The 23193-nt window shown below is 36.3% G+C and overlaps 2 protein-coding genes across 4 annotated transcripts; one reads left to right on the top strand and one right to left on the bottom strand.

The window, feature by feature from the left end:
• Positions 1-337: 337 nt before the first annotated feature.
• LOC111805160 lies at positions 338-16290 on the top strand. Of its 3 annotated transcripts, XM_023690080.1 has the most exons (21): positions 338-678; positions 2521-2572; positions 2674-2750; positions 2832-2965; positions 3049-3145; positions 3279-3336; positions 5146-5254; positions 5347-5470; positions 5578-5752; positions 10188-10516; positions 11703-11791; positions 11864-11934; positions 12725-12835; positions 13126-13185; positions 13472-13609; positions 13760-13865; positions 14883-14954; positions 15029-15087; positions 15171-15330; positions 15479-15645; positions 15744-16290. In XM_023690080.1, the coding sequence occupies exons 1-21, from the start codon at positions 626-628 to the stop codon at positions 16026-16028; spliced, it is 2526 nt and encodes an 841-aa protein (XP_023545848.1). In that variant the 5' UTR covers positions 338-625; the 3' UTR covers positions 16029-16290. The 3 variants fall into 3 exon arrangements, with proteins under 3 accessions (XP_023545848.1, XP_023545849.1, XP_023545850.1); XM_023690081.1 differs by lacking the exon at positions 10188-10516 and having other exon boundaries at positions 5578-5685; XM_023690082.1 differs by lacking the exon at positions 15744-16290 and having other exon boundaries at positions 15465-15554.
• Positions 16291-18731: 2441 nt separating this feature from the next.
• On the bottom strand, positions 18732-22701 carry LOC111805159 (protein SMAX1-LIKE 4-like; the record flags this gene model as incomplete). The annotated part of the gene is given in 3 exon segments (XM_023690078.1): positions 18732-20371; positions 20453-20654; positions 21467-22701. Coding segments are annotated over 3 exon segments (3024 nt in total), but the record flags the coding sequence as incomplete, so codon positions are not given.
• Positions 22702-23193: the final 492 nt, after the last annotated feature.

Below are 23193 nucleotides of genomic sequence, written 5' to 3'. Positions count from 1 at the left end.
AACTGGACCAACCAAAAAGTAGGTTACGACTCAACTTTTGATTATTACTAAGAATAAAAAAATTTGTAAAGTCCTAGGTTGACAATTTTTGGTCGGGTCAACTAAACTAACCAAAAAATAAAGTTACAATCTAACTTTTTTATTATTACTAAGAATAAGAAGACTCGAGATTTGGTATTTGTAACGATGATAACGATTTGTGACGTGTTTTGATATTTGAACATTATAAAATTTTAATTAATGTTTGTTTTAGATAAATATAATTTTTTAAATAATTGAAAAAAGAAAATACTAACTCAACCCGAGTTTTGCTTTTGGGATTACAATAATCATCGGCTCTCTTCTTCTTCACAACACTTGCATTTTCAGTTTTGTTTGCAGTATTTACGGAACAAATAACCCAAAAATTTCCTGATCAAGATCTCCATTGTTCTTGCTTTATCGAGAGAACTCTCGATCAGATTGAAAATTGTTGTTCAATTGTTCTCTGTCGAGGTCAGGCAGTTACTGTGGTAAAGAAGAACATCGCTGAAATCATTTTGAAACCTTCAATTCTGGGATGGATTGTGTTTAGGGTGCAGAATGATTAGTGGGTGTCTGAATTCGGGGCTCTGATTGTTCAGCCATGTGGTTTTCCTTCTGGAGATCCAGGGATCCATTCTCGTTGGAAGAGCTCAGGTTTGGAACTGAATTTCAGATTACTTTTTTGGTTGTACTTTTTATGTTACACTGGGGCACCATCAGTATGACTGTTGAACATTGCAACAATGGTCTCCATGTTATATAATTTCAATCATTTCTTTGTCTCTTATGATGTCTTTGTGCAGTCAAATTGAACCAATGGAGCTTGATTATATTTTGGTTCTGTGTTCTAAATTGTTATTATGTTTTATTCATGGAACAATTTAGCTGCAAAAGATATGGCTCGGACTTTGCAGCTGCTTAGAGCTGTTGTTCTACTGTAAGACTGCAATGCCGACCATATGGATTGAATACGGAAAAGGAATCAGCCTTTTCTTCAACCTTTCTTGGTGTATTCTTCGGACCACATCTAGTGTTAATACTTTTTTACTTTGTAAAAAGGGTACATTAGAAGAGGGCAGTTGTGGGGGATATCTTCTTTGAATAGTGTCAGCAGTATTATGTCTCTAATAAGAGAGTGCACATGAATGTAACAGCAAGCTCACTGCTAGTAGATGTTGTCTCTTTGGATTTTCCCTTTTGGGCTTCCCCTCAAGGTTTTTAAAACGCGTATGCTAGGGAGAGGTTTCCACATCCTTATAAAAAATGTTTCGTTCTCCTCCCTAACCGATGTGAGATCTCACAATCATCTTAATCTTCTTGGAAACTTTGAACTCCCAAATAATGTCGGCTGGTTAGAGAGAGAGTATCAGATTCTCACTCCTCTTATTTGTGACATATTTGACCAAAGGTTAGAAGATGCATGGCCTAAGTCATGGATGCACCAATTCATAACATCTTCGAAGCAATTGATGGTGGTGGTGCTTAGAAGGTTTCAAACTAACAATAGTAGGCAGTATAAACGGTAGCAGAGAGGAAGATGAGGGAAAATGCAAGAAAACCCTTGGCTTCCATATATGATTGATAAGAGAAATCACGAGCTATATGAAGTGGCCTGGGAATAAATCTCTCGCAAAAATACTCATCCACACTAAATAATACACCATAACAGAATGAGTCATTCGGAAGAAAACCCTTACAAAAGAAAACAAAATGATCAAGGAAATCAATGGGTTTGGTCTTAACACTCCCAAATCCAGTGGCCGTGGAAGCACAAACATAAGGCTTGAATTTTAATCTATCGAATCCAACAACAGATACCCAAGTGACATCAGCAAAGCCACACAGGCTGAGTTCTCGAGGACATTGAAGAAGTAAACCATGACTAATGGCCGCCTTCAAGTACCTCAATATGCATCTAATCAACTACCAATGAATAACAGACAATGTCCCTAGAGGATAGACATTAGTAGGCACAGGGTGATCGCGGTTAATAGGAACTGGAGCAGAGATCTGGGAAACACCATTAGATTTCAAGGAATTATTAGCTTAGGGACTTGTAGTAGAAGAATCATAAGATAAGACGGAAGAAAGGGAAGGATAAGAGAGAACGAAGTAATTGACCTTGTTGGCTGTTTAGTGACAAGAGCGTAGGGAAAAGAACATTTATCAAACAACACATTCCTAGATATAAACATTCGGCCATCAGAAGATAAACATTTGTAACCTTGATTTAATTTAATTTATTTAAGTTTATTTAGTTAGTGTGGATGAAAACCAAGTTTTTTTTTTTTAAGAAATATGAAAGAATAGAAAAGGGTAGAAGAGAGGTGAGGTTAAAACCACTTTTTCAGGTTGGCAGTTTACTTTTATTTTATTTTAATAGAAAACAATTGTTTCATTGATCAAATTACACATTTCTTATTGAGGACATGATAGACTTGCCTACCTTATTTCTCGATTCTGTTTCAAAATTTTGTTAAATTTACTGGGACACAGGTATTTAACTGATCAGCTGTTAAACATTGAAATAGTCGATGAGGTTAACGAGGTAAAAGATGCTTTTCGATTTTTTCCTTCCAGTGGTAGTGTGTTAAATTACTATTTTCATGGATATGTAATAGCACTATTTAATTGTAAACTTGGATGAAGGATTTTGTTATTGAGGCGCTGCGATCAATATCAGAGTTGATAACTTACGGTGACCAGCATGATGCTTCCTTCTTCGAGTGAGGATTTTTTTTAATGCTTATTGTTTCTTGGTAAATTTCTAATGTTCCAGAACTTTTATGTACTTCTGGCTGTTTTAGGTTTTTCATGGAGAAACAAATCATGGGAGAATTTGTACGTATTTTGCAAATTAGTAGGACTGCTACTGTTTCACTTCAGTTGTTGCAGACAATGAGCATTATAATTCAGAATCTTAGAAGTGAACATGCTATATGTAATTTCCTGAATATAACTTCATAAATGAATTCAATCTTGCTACTGCTGTATATAGAATTGACTATTTTGGGTCTGTTTCAGATTACCTATTCAGTACTGAACATATTAACAAGCTAATAACATATGCATTTGATTTCCGGAATGATGAGCTGTTGTCTTACTATATGTCTTTCTTAAGGTTTGTTTTGAATCGTTTGCTTTTCTTTTCAACGAAGTAATTTCATTAAATAGAGTTTTCTTTTTTTAGTATCATCTGCTATTGTTTTGCTATCATCTGACAACAATGACTATGTTCTCATGGTCTTTATAAGAGCAATTAGTGGAAAGCTGAACAAGAACACAATCTCCCTTCTTGTGAAAACACAAAATGTAAGTTCTGCTTGTTATAAATTTGTATGTTCAATCTTTTCTTGAAAGTATTATTTTTCTCACTTTTAATAGGTAAGATTCAAATCCTTGGAAAAAGTGGTTTGCAATTGCCTACGATTTTACGGAAATGTTAAAACTGCTGCATGTCTAGTTATGGATGCGTCGGGTCATCTAAAGGAGAAACATGTCTGTGATATCGCTGGATGTCCTAGGAACAATCATGACAACGCTAAAAAAATGGATTAAATAACTGAAACTTAGCCAAACAACTCCCAAACTCCAGGGGAAGAATCTTGGAAACAGTTTGATCTTATATCTATTGGAGTAAAGCTACTAAGAAGGTGATTATATGGATATTATTAAGGACATAAACATACATTGGTTAGAATCTAGATTTCATTAGAAGTGAGAATGTATCTCCAGTTGGTGACCGCTAAGTTACAGAAATTATCTCCAGTTGGTAAGCGAACAAAAGTTTTTTGACTTAAAAGTCCAAAAAGACACAATGCAAGGCTGTATTATATATGTTTAGACTTTAAGGACTATAATTATTGGGGATATATCAGTGATTAACCAGCAAGCTTGTTATAGTTGAAGATATCATTAACGAGTTACAAACATCTTCCTCTTCCTTTCCTAAAGAAATGTTCTCAGCAATTTGGAAATACAGAGTCCAAGGGAAGTGAGGGATTCTTTTGGATTTTGCTTTATGGAAGAATAATTACGGCAGAAACTCTTCAAAAGAAGCTTCCTTGATCAGTTTTGCAGCCCTGAGCCCTCCGTGTTTTGTGTTCTTCAGATAGTGAAAGTCAGCAGCATATATTTTTCCAATGTCCATATGCATTGGATACTTGGTATTCTTTGTTTCATCTCTTCAATCTCCAATGGATTTTCTCGAAAGATTCAACTATTAATGTGCTTCAGCTTCTTTACGGTCTAGTTTTATCTTCTTAAGCTCTTCTATTATAAGTTAAGCTGTCAAGGCTATTCTGTCAGAACTATGGTTCAAGCGGAATCAACAGACATTTGAACATTATTCTTCTAGTGACATTTGTTTAAATTGGATGTGTTTCTTCATCCCTCTCAGGACTGTCTTTATTTTTCACTCCTTCAAGAGATTTTGTATCATGAACATTGGTGTTCCCTTCCTTTGATCAATGAAAAGTTTGTATCATTTTAAGAAACGGAGTTAGCCGTATTGGGAATTTAGTAGAATCTTCCAGTTTTTCTTTCTTATCCCAAGCATTTTCTACTATTTTTTCCTTCCATTTATGGTTCTTATCACTCCTTTAGTTTGAAGGTCACCCCTTCTTTTTGTATGTTTTGGCTCCCCCTTAGAAATAGGTTTACTATATACATTTAGAGAAAGGATGAAACCATATTTTCAATAAAATCTTTGCCATTTTCATATCGTTCCTTGATTCAATGAAGAAAACGTATCTGAGCATGTTTAATTGTAAGGAGATTAGACCTCCGACTCAATGCGTTACATCTTTTAGTTCAATTTGATTATGCTTTCTTCAAAAGCCAAACTACTCGAGTAATGATACTGACTGGGTATGTATTTGTTTCTGAGGGTTAATATACTGATTTCTGGTCACTTAATGGAAGGAATTGTTCTACTACACGTGTGAGATACGATTAAGTAGCATATTCATTTGACAAAATCACTTACAATTATAAAAATAAGATCTGCCTAATTTCTACAAGTTACACTTTTATTTGGGATAGGTCTGTTTACAGAGTTTATTCGTAGTTGGCAAATGTGGTTTTCTGAGTTTGTTCTTGCATCATGATTTCTCCATGTAGGGTAAAGTAGTATCTTTTCCAATGTACGTAGAGGCTATACAATTTGCTTTTCATGAAGAAAGTATGATCCACACAGCAGTTCGGGCCTTGACACTTAATGTATACCATGGTTAGTTCATTGTTGCCACTGGTTTCTTATCTCTCTGATTGAGAACATAATGGAAACTTGATAGACTTCTAATGTGCTAATTTCTATTTTAGTTGGAGATGATTGTGTCAATAGATTCATCACCAGTCCTCCTCATGCAGAATATTTCTCAAATTTAGTGACCTTTTTTAGGAAGCAGTGCATTAACTTGAATGAGTTGGTCTTTGAGACAAAGAGGTAAAAATCTGGAATGACACCTTTTTTAAAAAAAAAAAACAGGAATTAATATAATGTTGCACAGAAGATCACTACTGCTTTAAATCTCTGTTTGGTTTCTTTGACAGAAGCACTGAGCTCTCAACCTCTACAATTCTTGCTGCTATAGACGAAATTGAAGACAACCTATACTATATTAGTGATATTATTTCTGCAGGAATTCCTGACGTGGGAAGGTTAATAACTGATAACATTTTGCGGCACTTGATATTTCCTTTGCTTCTTCCATCTTTGATGATAGAGGTGGTTAACGTATTGACATTTTCTTAGTATCTCCTTATCCTTTAATGAATTTCTTTCTAAATCATGCTGTTATCAACATTATGAACTATCATATATATATACACACGCTTCAAGGGCCTACTAAAAAACTAATCCAAGAAAGAGAGTCACAAAGACTTAGCTATACCAGGGCTCCAATCCAAAAGATTAAAACCTAGCTAATAGTTACAACTTGCAAAACCCTTCAACAATGACACATTAAAGCCACTCTTGATCTTTCCACCGCTAATAGTTCTGTTATTCTGCTTGATTCTAATGCTCCAAAAGATTGCAAAATAGGTAGCGGTCAACAGAAACTGCCCCTTAACTCCAAAGGGAGGGAACATAAGGATGTAATGAATGAAGGAAGCACAATCTCTGCTACGAGGGAGAGAAACCCCAATTCGCTTTAGTATGATTTCACTGCAAAGAAGCAAACCAGCATTTCTAAAGGATATGATCAAGTTCCTTGGTCATGTGCCTATAGAGGATGCACCAATGCGGTCCCACCAAAAAATATGATGTCTTTGAATATGGTCCATTGTGTTAACCTTTACAAGTAAAATCTGCCACACAAAAAATGGATCTTGGAAATTTCACCTTTGAAGGGACCTAGGAGAAGAGAGGATCACTCAAGAGAAGGAACATAGACTTACAAGAACACAACCCCGCACCAAAAATGAAAATCCCTCCCTGACATAACCAACAAATTCCCCAACAACAACGAAGATAGATATATGAACTGTCATATTTGCAACATTTTCTTTAATCAGAATAGTTTTGGCATTTTGATAATAATCGTTTTGATGAGAAGCATATGTTTTCTTATACTTGTTTAATTCACTGGCCATTCGCACTTTCTATTTCTTTATTATTATTATTATTCTTATTATTATTTGTGAAAGAGAAACATATTTCTTAATGTAGTAAAATATACAAAAACGCATTGGAGATTGCAAAAAAAAAATAAAAATAAAAAAAGTATTATTTCCATTGTACTCTGTGTACAACAAATTTNCCAATTAGCACAAATTTCACTGAGAGATAATGACAGTAGGGTTATCTAGTTTTCAAAATGTGGCTGCCGTGTACGAAATGAGGTAAAAAAGGACTGTAACTCCTCTCCTTGCAATTCAAAGTTCTGTTATTTCTCTAAATCCAAGTTGTTCAAAGTAGGCTTCTGTTCAAGTTCAACCATGTAGCTTCTGATCAAGTTCAACCATAAATAGTTAGATTGCCATTTGAAGGGGTGAACTGCTAAAATGGAATAGTGATTGATCACTATGTTGTTATGATTATGCAGAGGGGTATACCATCCAGAAGCCTGACTAATAGCATACATATGGTCTAGAGTCTCATTGTTCAACTTGAAAAGGCAGCAATTATCTGGGGAGAGAGCAGGAAGGTTGCTTTTTAGCATATAATCCACAGTGTTTATCTTGCTCTTGAAAACCTCTTAAAGAGAGATATTTCCTGGGAATGTTATCTTTCCAAATGACTCAACAAAATTGTGGTCAAGGGAGTGATTCTCTGTAGCCAAGAAGTGATGGGAGAAACCATCAGGCGACTTCCCGGAGTCTGATTGATTCCCAAGCAACAGGCCATCTATTTTCTGATCAAAGGAGATTCTACCCGTGATGGTTGGTAAAAAATCCTCTAAGCTTTGGGAACTCACTGATGTCCCTTCTCCTTGAACTCTTTTGCATACAGATAAGGTTCTCTTGAAATGAAAAAAGATAAAGATCAAGGCCAGGTTTTTGTTACCAAAAGGATCGGCGCTTGGCTGGCGATTAATTCCTTCTATGGCTACTATAATTTCTAGTTCTCATCTTGTTAGAACAGAACCCTCTACCTGGCCACCATCCATTCCTTGCACTCAAGTGAGAGAATGTCAAGTACTTTTGGCATGGCCACCATCCATTCCTTGCAATCAAGTGAGAGAATGTCATGTACTTTTGACAAGGATCACGGTGTTCAACGATCCAAGCTTTTGTTGAAACAAGAACCCTTAAATCAAAGAAATTAACACCTCCTTATACAAAATTCAGATCAACCAAGAGATAAGGCTAGAATTAGATTACCTCTTAAGATCAAAGATCTAGAAGCAAGATTTGGAACCTTGTTCTAAATTGAATCACTCCACAATCGAACTTGATCAAGGCTTGATTGAATAGCTCATATGCAATTTAACAAAAATGATGCTCAAATTTCTAAGGGTGAAAGTCTCAATATGATAGCTAAATTTCATTCATCCAAAAATCTAACTTTTACATAGTATTTTGTGGGTATTTATAGTCTATCCACAAAAGAAATATCCAATTCTTCAAATGCTCACTAAGGAAGTTAGTAGCCATCATTTGTGAGTTACCCCCAATACCTTTTAAATATCCACAAAAATAGATGTTATGACCCCTCTGACAGTAAATTCCCACTCTTGTTCCCACTACAAGAAATTATGGAATTAAAATAATAAATAAAGTTTTCTAACAAATTATCTATCAAGTGCTAGTTATAGCAATCTCATCCGCTACTTCAACTGTGGAAATATTCGTTTCTAAAGCTCCTAATGGTCCTTCTTCCTCAATCGAATCAGCTTGTAACACATGAAATAACGATTGAACCGAGTCTATCCAATTTTGTAGATAAAGAATGAATGCTTGTTGAATCTTCTCGGTCTTGGATCGTGTAATAGGTCCAGTTGGAACATTTGGAACACCGTGATCCTTATCATCTTCTTCCTCTTCAAAAGAATTCGTCCTTGAATCAGGAAAATCATCACCTACGTCAAAAGGACTCAAGTAAGTAACATTGAAAGTAGAATGTACTGAAAATTCTCCTGGAAGATCAATTTTATAGACATTGTTATTAATTCTTTCAAGAACTTGGTAAGGATAATCCCCTCTTGGATGTAACTTTGTCTTCCTTTAAGATGGAAATCGCTCCTTGCGAAAATGTATCCAAACCGAATCACCAGGTTGAAAAATGATTTCCTTCTATCCTTTGTTAATTCTTGAAGCAACTTTGAAATTTTGTTTCTCAATTCTCTCATTCACCATTTTATGCAATTTTTTGATCAAATCTGCCTTACTTGTGGCTACTTCACTCACAAAAGTATTAGAAGGAATAGGAAGCAAATCAAGAGGCGTAAGTGGATTAAATCCATAAACAACTTCAAAAGGAGAACAATGAGTGGTACTATGAATTGCTCTATTATATGCAAACTCTACAAATGGCAAACATTTGTCCCAAGACTTAATATTCTTAGAAATAATAGCCCTAAGCAATACTCTTAATGTTCTATTAACCTTCTCAGTTTGCCCATCAGTCTGAGGATGAGATGTAGTTGAAAACAACAACTTGGTACTCAATTTACCCCACAATACTTTCCAAATATTCCAACTCGACTTATTACATGATCAAAGATCGAGAAGATTCAGAAAACATTCATTCTTTATCTACAAAATTGGATAGACTTGGGTAAATCGTTATTTCATGTGTTACAAGCTGATTCGATTGAGAAAGAAGGATCGCTTGGAGCTTCGGAAGTGAATATTTTCACGGTTGAAGTAGCGGATGAGATTGCTATAACTAGCACTTAATGGATAATTTGTTAGAAAACTTTATTTATTATTTTAATTCCATAATTTCTTGTAGTGGTAACAAGGGTGGCAATTTACTTGTCAAAGGGGTCATGACATCTATTTTGGGGAGATTTAAAGGACAGTGGGAGTAACTCACAAATCATGGCCACTAACTTCCTTAGTGAGCATTGGATATTTCTTTTGTGGATAGACTATAAATACCCACAAAATACTATCTAAAAGTTAGATTTTTGGATGAATGAAATTTAGCTCACAAATTGACACTTTCACCCTTAGAAATTAGGAATTTGAGCATAATTCTTGCAATTTCTAAGTTTCATCCAATTCTTGTCGTAGATTACATATGAGCTATTCAAACAAGTCTTGATCAAGTTCGATTGTGGAGTGACTCAATTTAGAACAAGGTTTCAAATCTTACTTTTAAATCTTTGATTATAAGGGGTAATCTAATTCTAGCCTTATCTCTTGGTTGATCCAAATTTTGTATAAGGAGGTGTTAATTTATTTGATTCAAGGGTTCTTGCTTCAACAAAAGCTTGGATCGTTGGGCTAAGGATTAGGGTTGCCTTATCAACTTTTAGCATGAGTTAGTTATTAAACCTGATGTAGGCAATGCTTTTTATATCTCCCAAAATTCTTAGTGGTTAGGCCTTCAAGGTACCTTTTTTGGCCTAGCTGCCTCATAAGTGGATCGTTCCTTTTTCGATAGATTGCAGTAGTTTTTAAGTTCACATATCTCTATTATTTGGGATTAAAAAATCTTTTTTACATTATAGCATTTTTTTTATTTGACCACTTGTCGTTTGAACATCCAGGGAATTCAAATTGGAGCTGTCACTTCTCTATATTTACTTTGTTGCATTTTGCGCATAGTTAAAATAAAAGATCTGGCAAACACCATCTCTGCTGCCTTTTTTTGTCCATTGGATTCTTTCTCCCCACATTGTGAAGGCAGACTGATTGGAAATATGAATTGGTTATGTTGTGCAAATAGAAGCCAGTCATCAGGAAGTGATAGCATTGTAAGGCAGCCCTCGGATGCTGAGTCTTTAAGAAAAGAAGTATTATATTCTTCTACTCCTAAAACTGAGTTAGAAGGTGTGTCTACGAAAAATGGTTGTCGAGGCTCCCGCTTGGATTTGAGGTAACGTTTTAGCCAATTAGAGCTAGCTTAAAGTTCTCCTGTCATCTTATTCATATTCAAACACCCATCTCAACTTTCAACTGGAAAAGAGGTTTCAATGACTGAACTTATGCCTTTAAATGACTAATCAAGAGAAAATAAACTCATAGCATTGGCTTCCTGAACTCTGCAACATATGATATCTGAAATCACAATGTTCTATTTTACTTTTCGAAAGAATTTGGTTGCAAATAATTAGCTGCCAATTTTATTTATTTTTCCTACACTTCTACTGTTTTAGAGTTTTGCATTTTTCTTCTTCTCTTCATCACCTTGTAGGATTTGTCGTCTTGCCATGTTTTGAACTCCATGTTCTTTTTAAATAGTTCTTGTTTCTTGTAGAAAAATATGCAAGCGGTGGCACTAAAATTTAGTTCCTGCACCACAAAGTTTGGATCCCATTTACAGACTGGAGAAGTGTCTGGGCTTGTAGCTGACTTCCTTTTTTTTTTCTTTTTTTTTTTTGTAATTATTATGAACACCTTGTATAGGCTTTTCTTTTTGTTTTGTTTGTTTGTTTGTTTTTTCTAACCAGAAATGTTTTATTTATTTATTATTATTATTATTATCAACACCTCCATCAAACTATTTGTTCTACTTCCAACATTGTTTCTCTCTCTCATTCTTGTTTTTTCTTTCTTTCTTTTTTTTTTCAATACCAAATGTTTCAAGGGGGAAAAATCAATGTCAAATAAAAAGGAGCCATGCTAAAACCAAAAAGGTCTCCAATCAAGTAAAAGGAAACTTAAAAGATAATTATAAAAAGTCTTAATGATTGAGGCTCAAAGAGAGACATGCAACCTAAAATGAGCTCAAGGGTCCCCTTAAATCTCTTTGACTCGCTGAAACCTTGTTGTTCCTCTCGATCCAAATACCTTACAAAAGTTGAGTTGGGTGTTTGAATATGAATAAGATGACAGGAGAACTTTTGTGCATACCAGATCCAATCTGAAACTTCCAATTTCTATTTTCTAAAGTGGTTCTTGCAAATGTTAGAAACTCTTGATTCAATAGATTTTCTTTTTCCTTTCCCTTTATTGGGAGGCAGGTTGACTCAGCATAATATATGTACTCACATTAGTCCAAATAATATTTAATGTTTGTCAGCAATGTGTTCCAAAATATCCCAACATGTATGTTTTTGCAGGGAAGCTTTGCTTTCTCATATAACAACTGGGGACGATGTAGAAGTCTTGGGTGCTCTAAGTGTTCTGGCTACACTATTGCAGACTGAAGGTCAGATCAATGCAGTTATTCAACTTCCTTCACTCCGTTATTCTTTTCTTATCATGCATCCCATCTCTGTAGAGCTGGATGAATCAATGCTGGATGCTCTTGGAATCCTTCCTCAAAGAAAACAACATAAGAAATTGTTATTGGTACTCTTCCATGATATACAATATTGCAATTTTTGGACTCTTTCAATAGATAGCATGTGTTGGTCCTTTTCCATTATGTTCTCGTCAGGCTTAATTTTGTTTTCTTGACTGATATCAACGAACATTATTGAGCACTTCTCAAATGGACAATATGTGAAGAAAAAAAAAGTATGCCTGCCTGGCATTTCCATATTTTAATTTGATCTCTTGATACTTCAGATTTATGTAGCAATTTATTCATTTTTGATTGCTCCATCTATCACACTGAACTTGGTTATTGGCATTTTTCTAAATTTATTTTGAAATTATTTGCATCTGAACTTGTGATTTATTTGTTGTAATCTTGGAAGTATAGATATTTGAAGATGTATATCAGTTTATAATCCATTTCCAGTAGATTACAGCATTTTTGTCAACTTCAATGAAATAAATTTTAAGGCTGTTTGTGGGGTTGAATCCTCAATCACGTTGTTAACATTTTGGTCATCTTCAATGGACTCTGTAGTGTTAAATTTTTATTTGTATTTTTATATGCTTGTATGAATAAAGTTCGAAAAATTTGGGTCTGTAACTTTAAATTGAGTTTTATTCTTTCCTGATGCTCTTGCATATGTAGCTCTGTCTTGTCACTGTTTTTACATGTCGCAGTTTACGGCCATATTTGATCATGTTTTCAGAATTTGAGTACTTACTACCTGTTAAGAACCTAAGGTTATGCTGTTTTATTTTTGCACCTGCTTTTTGACAAACACGTTCAGACAAGTCTCAAATTATAAATTATATTCAACAGGAAGCCTTAGTTGGTGAGGATTCTGGCGAACAGCAACTCTTTTCTTCAGAAAACACCTCATCGAAAGGTGGCATCGATGTTGAACTTGATGGTTACCTAAAGAAGTTTAAGGTACTCTTTTTGTCTTCCCTGCTTCCACTAACCTTCTTTCATGCTAATATTAAGAAAGGAATCATATTTCTTCGGCCTCTTATCGTTGACACATATTGCATACAAGAATTGTAATATTGAAAGGCTTTCAAGGGCTACTCTGATAATATTTTAGTTGCATTTCTGAAGTTAAACTCTGGTTTTTTATTATGGCACCTTAGTTTGAGGACAAAAAGATTTAATTTTATGCTGCTTGATTCATATTTGATCACTTGCTCTGACTGTTTTCTGGCTTCCTCTCTAACTATCAGGATTATGGCATTTCATATTTTCTTAAAGTAGGTGCAAGCCCTCGTGCCCTTAGGTTTGAGGTACTTCTCTTTATCTTATGGATATGAATTTCATTTGGATCAGAAACACTTTTCATATATTGTGTGTTAGTGATGATAAAAGTTTCTCAATTATGCTGAAGCGAAAACCGAACGAAAAGAACAGACTGTTAAAGCTACAGTTAATGATAAATTATTCTGTTGTTACATGAATCAAGATGGTTATGTCTCTCCTGAAATGATATCATTTTATTCACGTAACAGCGTGCAATCATTCTTGTACTACGAGCGTGGGTGGGTTAATCCATTTTTATTGGCCATGTTCTAGGTGCTAGATGCATTGGTCAGCCTCTTTTGTCGTTCAAATATATCTGCAGAAATTTTGTGGGATGGCGGGTGGCTTCTGCGGCAGTTGTTTCCTTATAGTGAGGCAGAGTTTAACAGTCATCATCTAAAATTGCTGAAAGTAAGTTATATATGGAAGAGGAATGAGAAAGCACATTCTATTTCTGTTATTGATTCCTTGAAGGAAATGCATCATGATCATTGCTTGTATCTGTAAAAGAAAATGTTTAGCCTTGTTTTTTCTGATCTTTTTCTCTTTGATATCTAATAGGATTCATACAAGTACTGGGCTACTGAGCTCTTACAGGAAGCTAGAGGAATTTGGTCTGATTTCCTCGTAATAATTCTTTCTGACAAGTGGAAGAAGTGCAAAAGAGGTACTTAATGATGAATGATTAGCTAAGAAGCACAAATACGAATTTGAGACATGGATACCATACAACACGTACTAGAAAGAAATTCAAAATCAATAAATTATGCATTTATATGCTAAAGTTGAGTGTTAATATATCTCACTCTTATATGATATGGAATCATTACAAGGGGAGTAAGATTCGGATTACCTCGTTGATTAAATATCTCAAGGCAAGAACATTTGTTTGAGATTCGAATCACTCCACAAGCAAGATTGATCATGTCTAGCTTGAATGATTCTTGTTGATTAAATATCTCAAGGAAAGAACACTTGTTTGAGATTCGAATCACTCCACAAGCAAGATTGATCATGTATAGCTTGAATGATTATACTTGCAACCTAAACTACATAGAATTGCAAATAAACTTAGTCATTGGCTAAATGAAAGCACAAATGCTCCCTCTACTATATTTTTCAAGTCTCCTTTACAATGATAACATACATGGCTTTATATAGTCTCAAAATAAAACCCTTGACCTTGCCTGAGACATTCAAGAGTTTGTAACATTCGTACTTTATGACTATAATTAACCTAATTAGCCACTATATAAATAAGCCTTAAAATACATTAAAGAAACACCATAACTCTAAATTACTCTAAATTATGATCCACCAAAATTTATAACAATGAAACTTGATTCTTCTTTAATGTGACATGAATTGAAACATCTTTTTGAGAACTTTGACAATATTTTCTTCACATCATCCTTGAAGTTTATATTACATGATTGATGTCTCGGTTCATATCACATTCTCTAAATTATTACTTTTGTCAACCTATATTGATTTTGGATCATTAGTGTCTAGGACATATTTGTTGTGTTTACGAGTGTACGATATGAGTCCAACAAGTTTCAGAGTGTCCAAGTGTCTAACACATGTCAGACACGGACACGGTAGCCAAACTGAAGTATTTGTGCTTCTTAGATGATAAATGTATTAAGAGTTTTATGCGTGCTGAACCAATAAACTTTTCTAGCAATTGAAGCCCCATCAGCAAGGAAAGAACCAAAGTGCATGCTCTTGTATTCTGCAAAGGCTTCTGTCCTAGGTAAGAATGCTGACTAGTTATAAGATTCATAGTTTGTGATTGATTTCCTTAAATTCAACTTCTTGTCCACACAGATGCTGTTCCACCCGAATCATCGCTCGCTGCTGGTCAAAGAATGTCCGAGTTGGTAAAGGTGTCTCTCGTCCCCCGTCCCTCTTCAATTAACTATTTTGTGTAAAGTTTCTTTTAACAATATCTTCCCGCCTTTCATTCAAGGTATTTGTTCTTCTACACCAACTTCTGTCATTTTCCCTTGGCAAGGCTTTGTCAGATCAACCCTTTATGGACCCTCCCTCAGAAGTTTCTGAATGCTCCCATGCAAAGGTTGCTGGGCTCGATGCTTCGGGACCTAAACCGGGTGCGGAGTTGAGACTTGGTTAGTTTTAAACTTTGAATTGCTTACTTTAGGTGTTTTACACACAATTTTAGATGGCAAAGTTGTGTAGGATTCGAACGTATTTTTAGTTCAATCACGTCGGCTGCTGTGAGTTTGTGAATAAGCCTCCTTAGTTGTTGCTTTCTAGATGGAGCTGTGCCTTGTAGAATTTCATTTGAGAGAGGCAAAGAGCGCCATTTTTACTTTCTTGGAACTTCCATGGGAACTTCCGGATGGATAATTCTTGCTGAAGAACTGCCCTCAAAACTGAATTGTGGAATTATTCGAGTTGCTGCACCTCTTGCTGGATCAAATGTAAGAGTGAAAGAACTCTCGATTTCGAAAAATCGATCTTTGGCCAATCTTTAATCTTTCCTTGCTTGGATGAGAACACTTTTTTTGGTTCTTATCAGCCTAGAATTGATGATAAGCATTCAAGATGGCTGCATTTGAGGATTCGTCCATCAACTTTACCCTTTTTGGATCATCCTGCTAAATATGGTACCCCCTTAAACTTAAAGACAAAGCCTTTTGTGGATGGGAGATGGATCCTGGCATTCCAGGACGACGGTACTTGCAAATCCGCTTTATCTATGGTTTTGGAGGAGATTAATCTGCAAAGCCAGGAGGTCGAGAGACGACTTAAACCGTTGGTCGACCTCGAAAGAGCTGTAGATTCATCTGAGATGCATCGTTAAGTTCTACTAAGTCATTGACTTGTGAGTATGAATGTATTAGCTCAAATGCAAAGGGAAAAGGGAAAAGGAAAGTAGTTTTAGGATGTGAGAGTTTGTATCATTGTTTGTTTGTATAGTAATAGTAAGTATTCATTCATTTATTGATCTGTAACCATCGGCTTCTGCTCTCTCCCTCATTGTGTAATCAGTAATAAACATTAGTGTATAATTGATAGATTGAACTTTAAGGATTTCTCTCGATATTTCATCGCAAAATTCTCTATTTATTTTTGCGGAGATTAAATTTTTTGATGTGTTTCTATTGTGGTTTGTAGTTATCCATCTGTCAGTACACTTACTTCAATGAGCTTAATTCAAATGTTCGATACTTCTATGAGTTATTCGAGCTTAGGTTAACTCTAATAGTTCAAGGACGAACTACATACTCTTGGCTAGACTATATTGTTAGATAAACGTGGCTCTCCAGTATGATATTGTCCACTTTCAGCATAAACTCTCATGGCTTTGCTTTGGGCTTTGGGCTTTCCAAAATGTCTCGTACCAATGGAGATAGTATTATTTGATTATAAACTCAGGATTATTCCTTAAATTAGCCGACGTGGAACTTTCCTCTTATTCTGGAGTGTTTGGACTAGACACATGTTTGGACCTAAGCCACATGCATCTAGGCTATGGGCTAAGTGAATTGGGCTAGACAACATAGGATTGGGACTCTAGGCCTGAGTGTTGAGTGATGGACAAGGTTGAATGTGTGGCTAGCCTGAAATGAAATGAATCCGTCTATCGTTTGGCCACTTCTTTTTCAGTGGCTCGATCATGACTTTCTTGTCTTGTCTTCTCGTCCAGTGAGCTCATAATGACAACTTTCAATGGTTGAAGTTGCTTTGAAGGCATGATGGTGTGGTGGAATTTCAAGGAAACAGGAAGACAAAAAAATTGAAGGTAAATCTAAGAGGATGAAAGAAAGATTTATTAACTATTTGAATCGACTGACTTCATACTATATGCCACGATCGATCATGAGACTAAGTCATCCTCAAAGTCACAATAGTGAAAGCGAAGAGCGAGTAATAAATTCATGAACGAACAAGCGATGAACGATGATTTCAAACAACGACAACTCTCGAATCAAGCTTCAAACTCTAAATTGGTTGAGGAAAAAGACTTACTCGCTGAGTTAAACTCATATTAACAAATAAATTTAAAAAAACAAAAATAAACCTAAAAGGTTTGAAACTACACATTTAAAATAGATAAAAATAAAAAATAAAAAAAATAAAATCTCCAAATCTAAACCTTAATAAATAAAAATAAAAAAAGTAAGAAATGATTACGAGATTCCTCTTTCACACGTATGTTTGACTGCAATCAGATAACGTTCATTCATATCCTATCGTAAATATTTTTGTTAGGTCACAAATCCCATAAAAGAAAATAATAATAATAAAAAGAAAAAAGGAAAAAAAAAAGGGAAGAACAATGATGAATGTTTCATTGGGGTTCCCTTTATCACAATAAATAGGATAATTAAAAAGAATTTGCCACTAAAATTGAATTATAGCTCACCTTTTTATTTTTTTCAATTTTTTCTATTCTTTTGTTCCAAATCCATTCATCATGAGAGACCAAATGATTGCATCCAACGGCGGATGTGGGGCCATCACCTTTATTTATTTATTTATTTATTTATTTATTAATAATTATACATTTGATTGAGATATGACATTAAAAATTCTGTTAAAAAAATAAATCATTTCATGTGTTCAAGATTTGGTTTGGTCTATATGATCATACGGAAATCATGCCTTACACTTCACATGCCCATGCATTCTTCCTATCCCCTTTTTTTTTCTTTACCCATTTTACCCTTTTCTAATTCTTTAAACAAAATTAATTTTTAATTCTTTATTATACGATAAATTCTTTTGGATTGGGTTGAATTTTTGAAATATCTAAAATCAATTCGGTTTGCAAGTTACATATTTCTTTTTTCTTTGTTGGGTCAATTCGATCATCTCGAAAATAAGGTTACATTATTTAACGTTTTATAACTTACGTGAGTGATGTGGTGTGACTTATAAATAATTGATATTTGAACTTTATAAAATTTTTGTTATTAGGATTTTTTTTTAAATATTAAAAAAAAAACGACTCGACAGGTAATGACCCTAGATTTATGATAACCTAAAGTTGCTACTATCATCATAATATTCTCTCTTAGGCGAAAATAAACATAAAAAATATTATTGATTGTGAGATCCACGAAACATTCTTACAAGAGTGTGGAAACCTTTCCGTAGTAAACACAATTTAAAAATATTGAGGGGAAACTCGAAAGGAGAAGCCTAAAGAAGATCATATTTGCTGGTAAATGCTTGAGCTGTTATAAGTGACAAGTCAACATAAATTTAGGATCGTGGTTACACGACCTCTCAACTCAACGGAATCCTCTATTTTTTAATAGTAATTATAAGGTTCTTACACGACATCCCAACTCAACCCAATCTTCTATTCTTGAGTTATAAACTCTATCTATATCACTTGAATCACCAATCCAACCAAACCCAACTCAACTCAATCCATGTACGGTTCGATCATTTTGTTCGGCGGCGACGTAAATGTTTGACAACACGTTCGTGGGTAAGTTTGATTAAGAAGTATTAAATCGAAATAAGTTGTATATGGTAAAGAAAGATGAAGAAATGAAGAAAGTGAGAATGGTATTAAGAAAAGTGAGAATTTTACAGAGACCATTTTCAGGTCATAATAGAAGAAACTTTGATTTTTTTAGGGAGACAAGAACCCATATACCCATCATTATCATCATCATCATCTTCTTCTTCTTCCTCCAAAACGTGTTTTTGTTCCAAACACAGCCTTATATCTATACCCTTCCCGCCATATCTACCACTTTCCAAGCTCGTTTGAAAAATCTCCTTCACCCATTTTTCAAACGTTCTCTTAGAAAATGAACCAAATCCTTCTATAATCCTCTCTAAAACCCCCTCTTCCACTCTAAATCTACTATCCCATTTCCATTCCTTTCCCTTTTTACACTTCTCTTTGTTGTATGCCTCTCCCATTTCCCCCCTCAATTCCTCTCTTATTTCTGATTCTTGCTTTGATTTTCTGTTCAGGATGAACCGATTCGTGATCGATTCCAGAAACCCATTTGGAATCGCCGTTTCCCGCGTTAGATCGCTCGATGTTGGACTTATCTCTCCATTCGGTACTTCTTCTTCTTCTTCAATCGCTTTGATGTTTAGATCTAGGGTGTTCTTGATGCTTGATTGATCCCTGAAATCTGTTCTGTTCTTTTGATTCTTGATTTCCAATGCTGCGTTGGTTCTTTGGTTTTTTGATTTGTTTTCGATTTCCCATTCTGATTTTCGCTTGTGATCTGGATTGTGTTCTTCTCTAGCTTCGATCTTTAGCGTCATCTCGATTACGGAAGATGATGATGAAGAAGATGCTCTGTTCTTCATTTTGTCAGAGGAATCGCCTTTTGTTAAAATGAATATCACTTTTTTGATGCTTTCTTCTTTCACTTCTCCAAATTTCCCGCTCTGAAATCCATCTTCGAGGAGTTTCATGAACTGGGAATCCGCCATATCCACATCTTCCACAAGAACTACAAGTTCTCTGTTCGATTTCAATGCCTTTTCCAGCGTTTCAGATCTAGAAATCTCCATATCTTCGCTTTTAGCATTCAAATTCAAGAGAAAATCGACCGACCCAAATACGGATTCTGCAATTGCTACACCCATCTTTCTTTTTCCAATGAAATCATTTCCTTCCATCAAAACCCATTGGATGGATTTCTCATCGTTCTTCGCGGAAATCACTGCTTCTGCTATACAAGGAATCGATTCTAATTGCCATGGCACATTCTCTTGCAGAATCTTCAAAATCTCTCCTCGTTGGCTCTTTCTTTCGCTTTCAATTTCCATGGATTCCGCTGAAGAATCACAAAAAAGAGAATTCCCCAGCGCTAAAGTGATCTTCACTTCCTTGCCCACCATGTGTTTGAGAGAATGCAAGCATGGTTCACGACTCTGTTCATGTTTTGTTGCAGCATTTCCAAAATCAAACTCGATTGTTGTGGTGCATGATTGTTGCCGTCTGAATCGAGGAACAAAGCTAGAACTCTGCAATGCCTTTGGTGTTTGATGAGCCGTGAATGAAATACTAGAGTTTGATTCATGAAACTTCGGCCACCATGGATATGATGAAGAAGAAGAAGAACATGAGAAGCTTTTCCCTGCTAAGCTCTGAACAGAGCCATCTCTGTGAAGGCTGCTACATAATTTGTTCCATTTTCTCTTCAATTCCACCAACTCGTCCTGTAAAAGTTGTGATTGATTCTTAACTTAGCGCCATACTTTCAAGATGATTTCAGAGGCATATTAAACAATTTACAGTACCTTTGAAAGGGATTGGTTGGAGTTATAGTGTTGTAGCCAAGAGGGAACTTGTTTGGAGTGGAAAGATTTCAAGTGTTGGACTTCATTTTCGAAATTTGTAGTGCACTCTGCGCAGCAAGTAAGGTGTTCATGTTCTTCTTTGGCGATGAATGGCTTTGTTTCCATGGGTTGAGAGAAGAAGCTCAGCCTTGAATCATAAGCACTGCGCGCCATAACAGAGTTGTAAAAGTTTAGCAGTGAAAGAAAGAGAGAGAGAGAGAGAGAGATAGGATTTGTGTTTAATTTCTCCGAGTAAAACTCTGTGAATCAAAACCATGCGTGGTTGAATCATGACGAAGAAAAGGAGGAAACACAAAGGACAATATCCCATCTGACTTTCCCCCAACATTACTTTTTCTTTTATGTTTCTGTCCTTATTCTCATCAGACCATGTCTCTACCCTCCACCCTAAACACAAGTACAAACCCTCAAGCATGGACTCATGTCCGCTCTCCACAATGCTATGATATTGTGAGGATTCACGACCGCTCTCCCACAATTCTATGATATTGTTTACTTTAAGCATAAGCTCTCGCGACTTCCTCAAATGACTTCAAACCAATAAGGATCTTATGATCATTCCTTAAATTAGCTAATGTGGGACTTCCCTTTGTGAGATCTCACATCGGTTGAGGAACAAAACACTCTTTTATAAGAGTGTGGAAGTCTCGAAACCCAAAAGGGAAAGCTCAAAGAGGACAATATCTGCTAGTGGTGAGCTTCGACCATTACACCCTCCCAATAATTTTCGACAGACACTTCAAAAACATGATGATTATGTAGATTCTCCATGCAAAATTCCAACCCGACGAATACTTTTGAGTAAGATTTTAAACCGAGAAGACAGCTAGAAAAATGATTCAATGAAACTGTGGTAACATGACAGAAAACTTTACTAGATGAACAAACAAAAATAGAGTGATAAGAGAGAGAGAGAGAGAGAGAGAGAGAGAGAGAGAGAGAGAGGAATGGTACCTAGAAGCATGGAAAGATAAGGCAAGAGAAGAAGAGGAAGGAACAGGAAGAACATGAAGATCCCACTGAGTTTCAAGAGGAGGCTGTCTCATTTGACATCTCATGTAATTCTGATAAGTAACCACACCCATAACCCAAATCTTAACCTTATTCTTAGGATTATGATCATCAAAACCCCCCACCAACAATCTCTCAATCTCCCCAATCAACCCATCCACTTCCTTACTATCCCTCTCCACAACCCACTTCAAATCCCCAACATAAACCACAGCTCCTCCTCCTCCTCCTCCTCTCCCACCATTGCCACTATCTTCCCCCAACTTCCTTCTCAATACCTCACATAAGTTGCTTTTATTGTTATGATTCCCAGCCATCAGCATCCCCATGAATGGGAGAAACTCCACGAACTTGACCCCTTTCATCTCCTCTGGCACCTCCCCTGTTTTGAACTTCCTCATAACCTCCAACACAACCCCTTCAGTCCCTCCAATGGAGTCCCCAACCACAACCACATTCCTCCTCTTCCTCATTCCCAAGAAAGCCTCAAACACAAACTTACTTGCATTATCAGTGTTAGAAATGGAAGCAGAAGAAGGAGCAGAAGGGAAGAAGAATAGTGGGGAGGTTTGAGGAGAGAAGAAAGTGGGGTTAGTATGATTGGTGTAGTCTTCGATGTTGTTTTTAACGGCAGTGCTAGAGAAACCCGCCTCTCTCATGACACGGCTGACACTTGGGTCGTCCAGAATTGAGATGACAAGATGCTGGAGCTCCACTTTGATGGCGAGAAGAGGGTGTTGGTGGGTGGGTTGTTGGTGTTGGTGGTCGAGGGAGCCTCGGCGTTGGTGGGCTTGGGCGCGCTTGAGGGCAGCGATGAGGGCGTTGGAGAGGGAAGGGGAGTGGAGGAGAGGAGGGGAAGTAGGGAGGCGGTTGAGGGCGACATTGAAACAGAGCTCGAGGGCTCTGGATTGGAGAGGGTGAGGGGGGTGGGATTTGAGACAGGCGCGGCGGAAGAGGGTGAGCGTGGAGGGGTTGGAGGAGAGGAGAGTGGAGGCTACATGGAGAGGGGTTACATGGGAATGGCCGCGACGGGCGGCTAAGGAAAGGGAATGCTTCAGAACCGAAGCAGCCTCCGGGGTGAGGGTCTGCTGAGAAGCACAAGCTCCTGATCGCATCACTTGCCTGAAACCCACCCCCCCAATAACGCCAACTACGTGGTGGTGGTGGTGGCGGCGGCGGCGGTGGCGGTGGCGGTGGTGCTCTTTTTTCCAAGCAGCCTTCTTGGGTTTAAAAGAGAGAATAGAATAGAAGAGAAGAGAGGGTTTTGGGGGTTTGGAAAATCCCACTCCAACCTTCTTTATACTAACTTCATGCTTTGTCTTAGCTCCACCTCTTTGTTTTTGTTTTTTTTTTTTTTTCCTTTTTTATTTATTTTAGCGTACTTTGTCCTCACATACCTTCTATGAAGTTGCACGGGAAGTCATTCAATTTAAGATTGCTCTAAGTAAAACGCACTTAACATTGAGTTTCTATGATTAAGCTATCGAAAAAGAAGGCACACCCTGTTGGTATTACGTAATAACTATTTCAAACCTTTCTTAATCATTATATTATATCTTCGGGACAACTCTCATTCCAATGTAGTATTGTTTTTGTTCTATTTTGTTTTTAATGGGTAGCAAAGAGTTAGGTTGGTATTTTCCATTGCATAAGGGTTTTATTTTCCATTA

The sequence above is a fragment of the Cucurbita pepo genome, chromosome LG11 (genome assembly GCF_002806865.2).
Source record: "Cucurbita pepo subsp. pepo cultivar mu-cu-16 chromosome LG11, ASM280686v2, whole genome shotgun sequence".
Lineage (NCBI taxonomy): Eukaryota > Viridiplantae > Streptophyta > Magnoliopsida > Cucurbitales > Cucurbitaceae > Cucurbita > Cucurbita pepo.
This window is presented reverse-complemented; position numbering and strand designations above follow the sequence as displayed.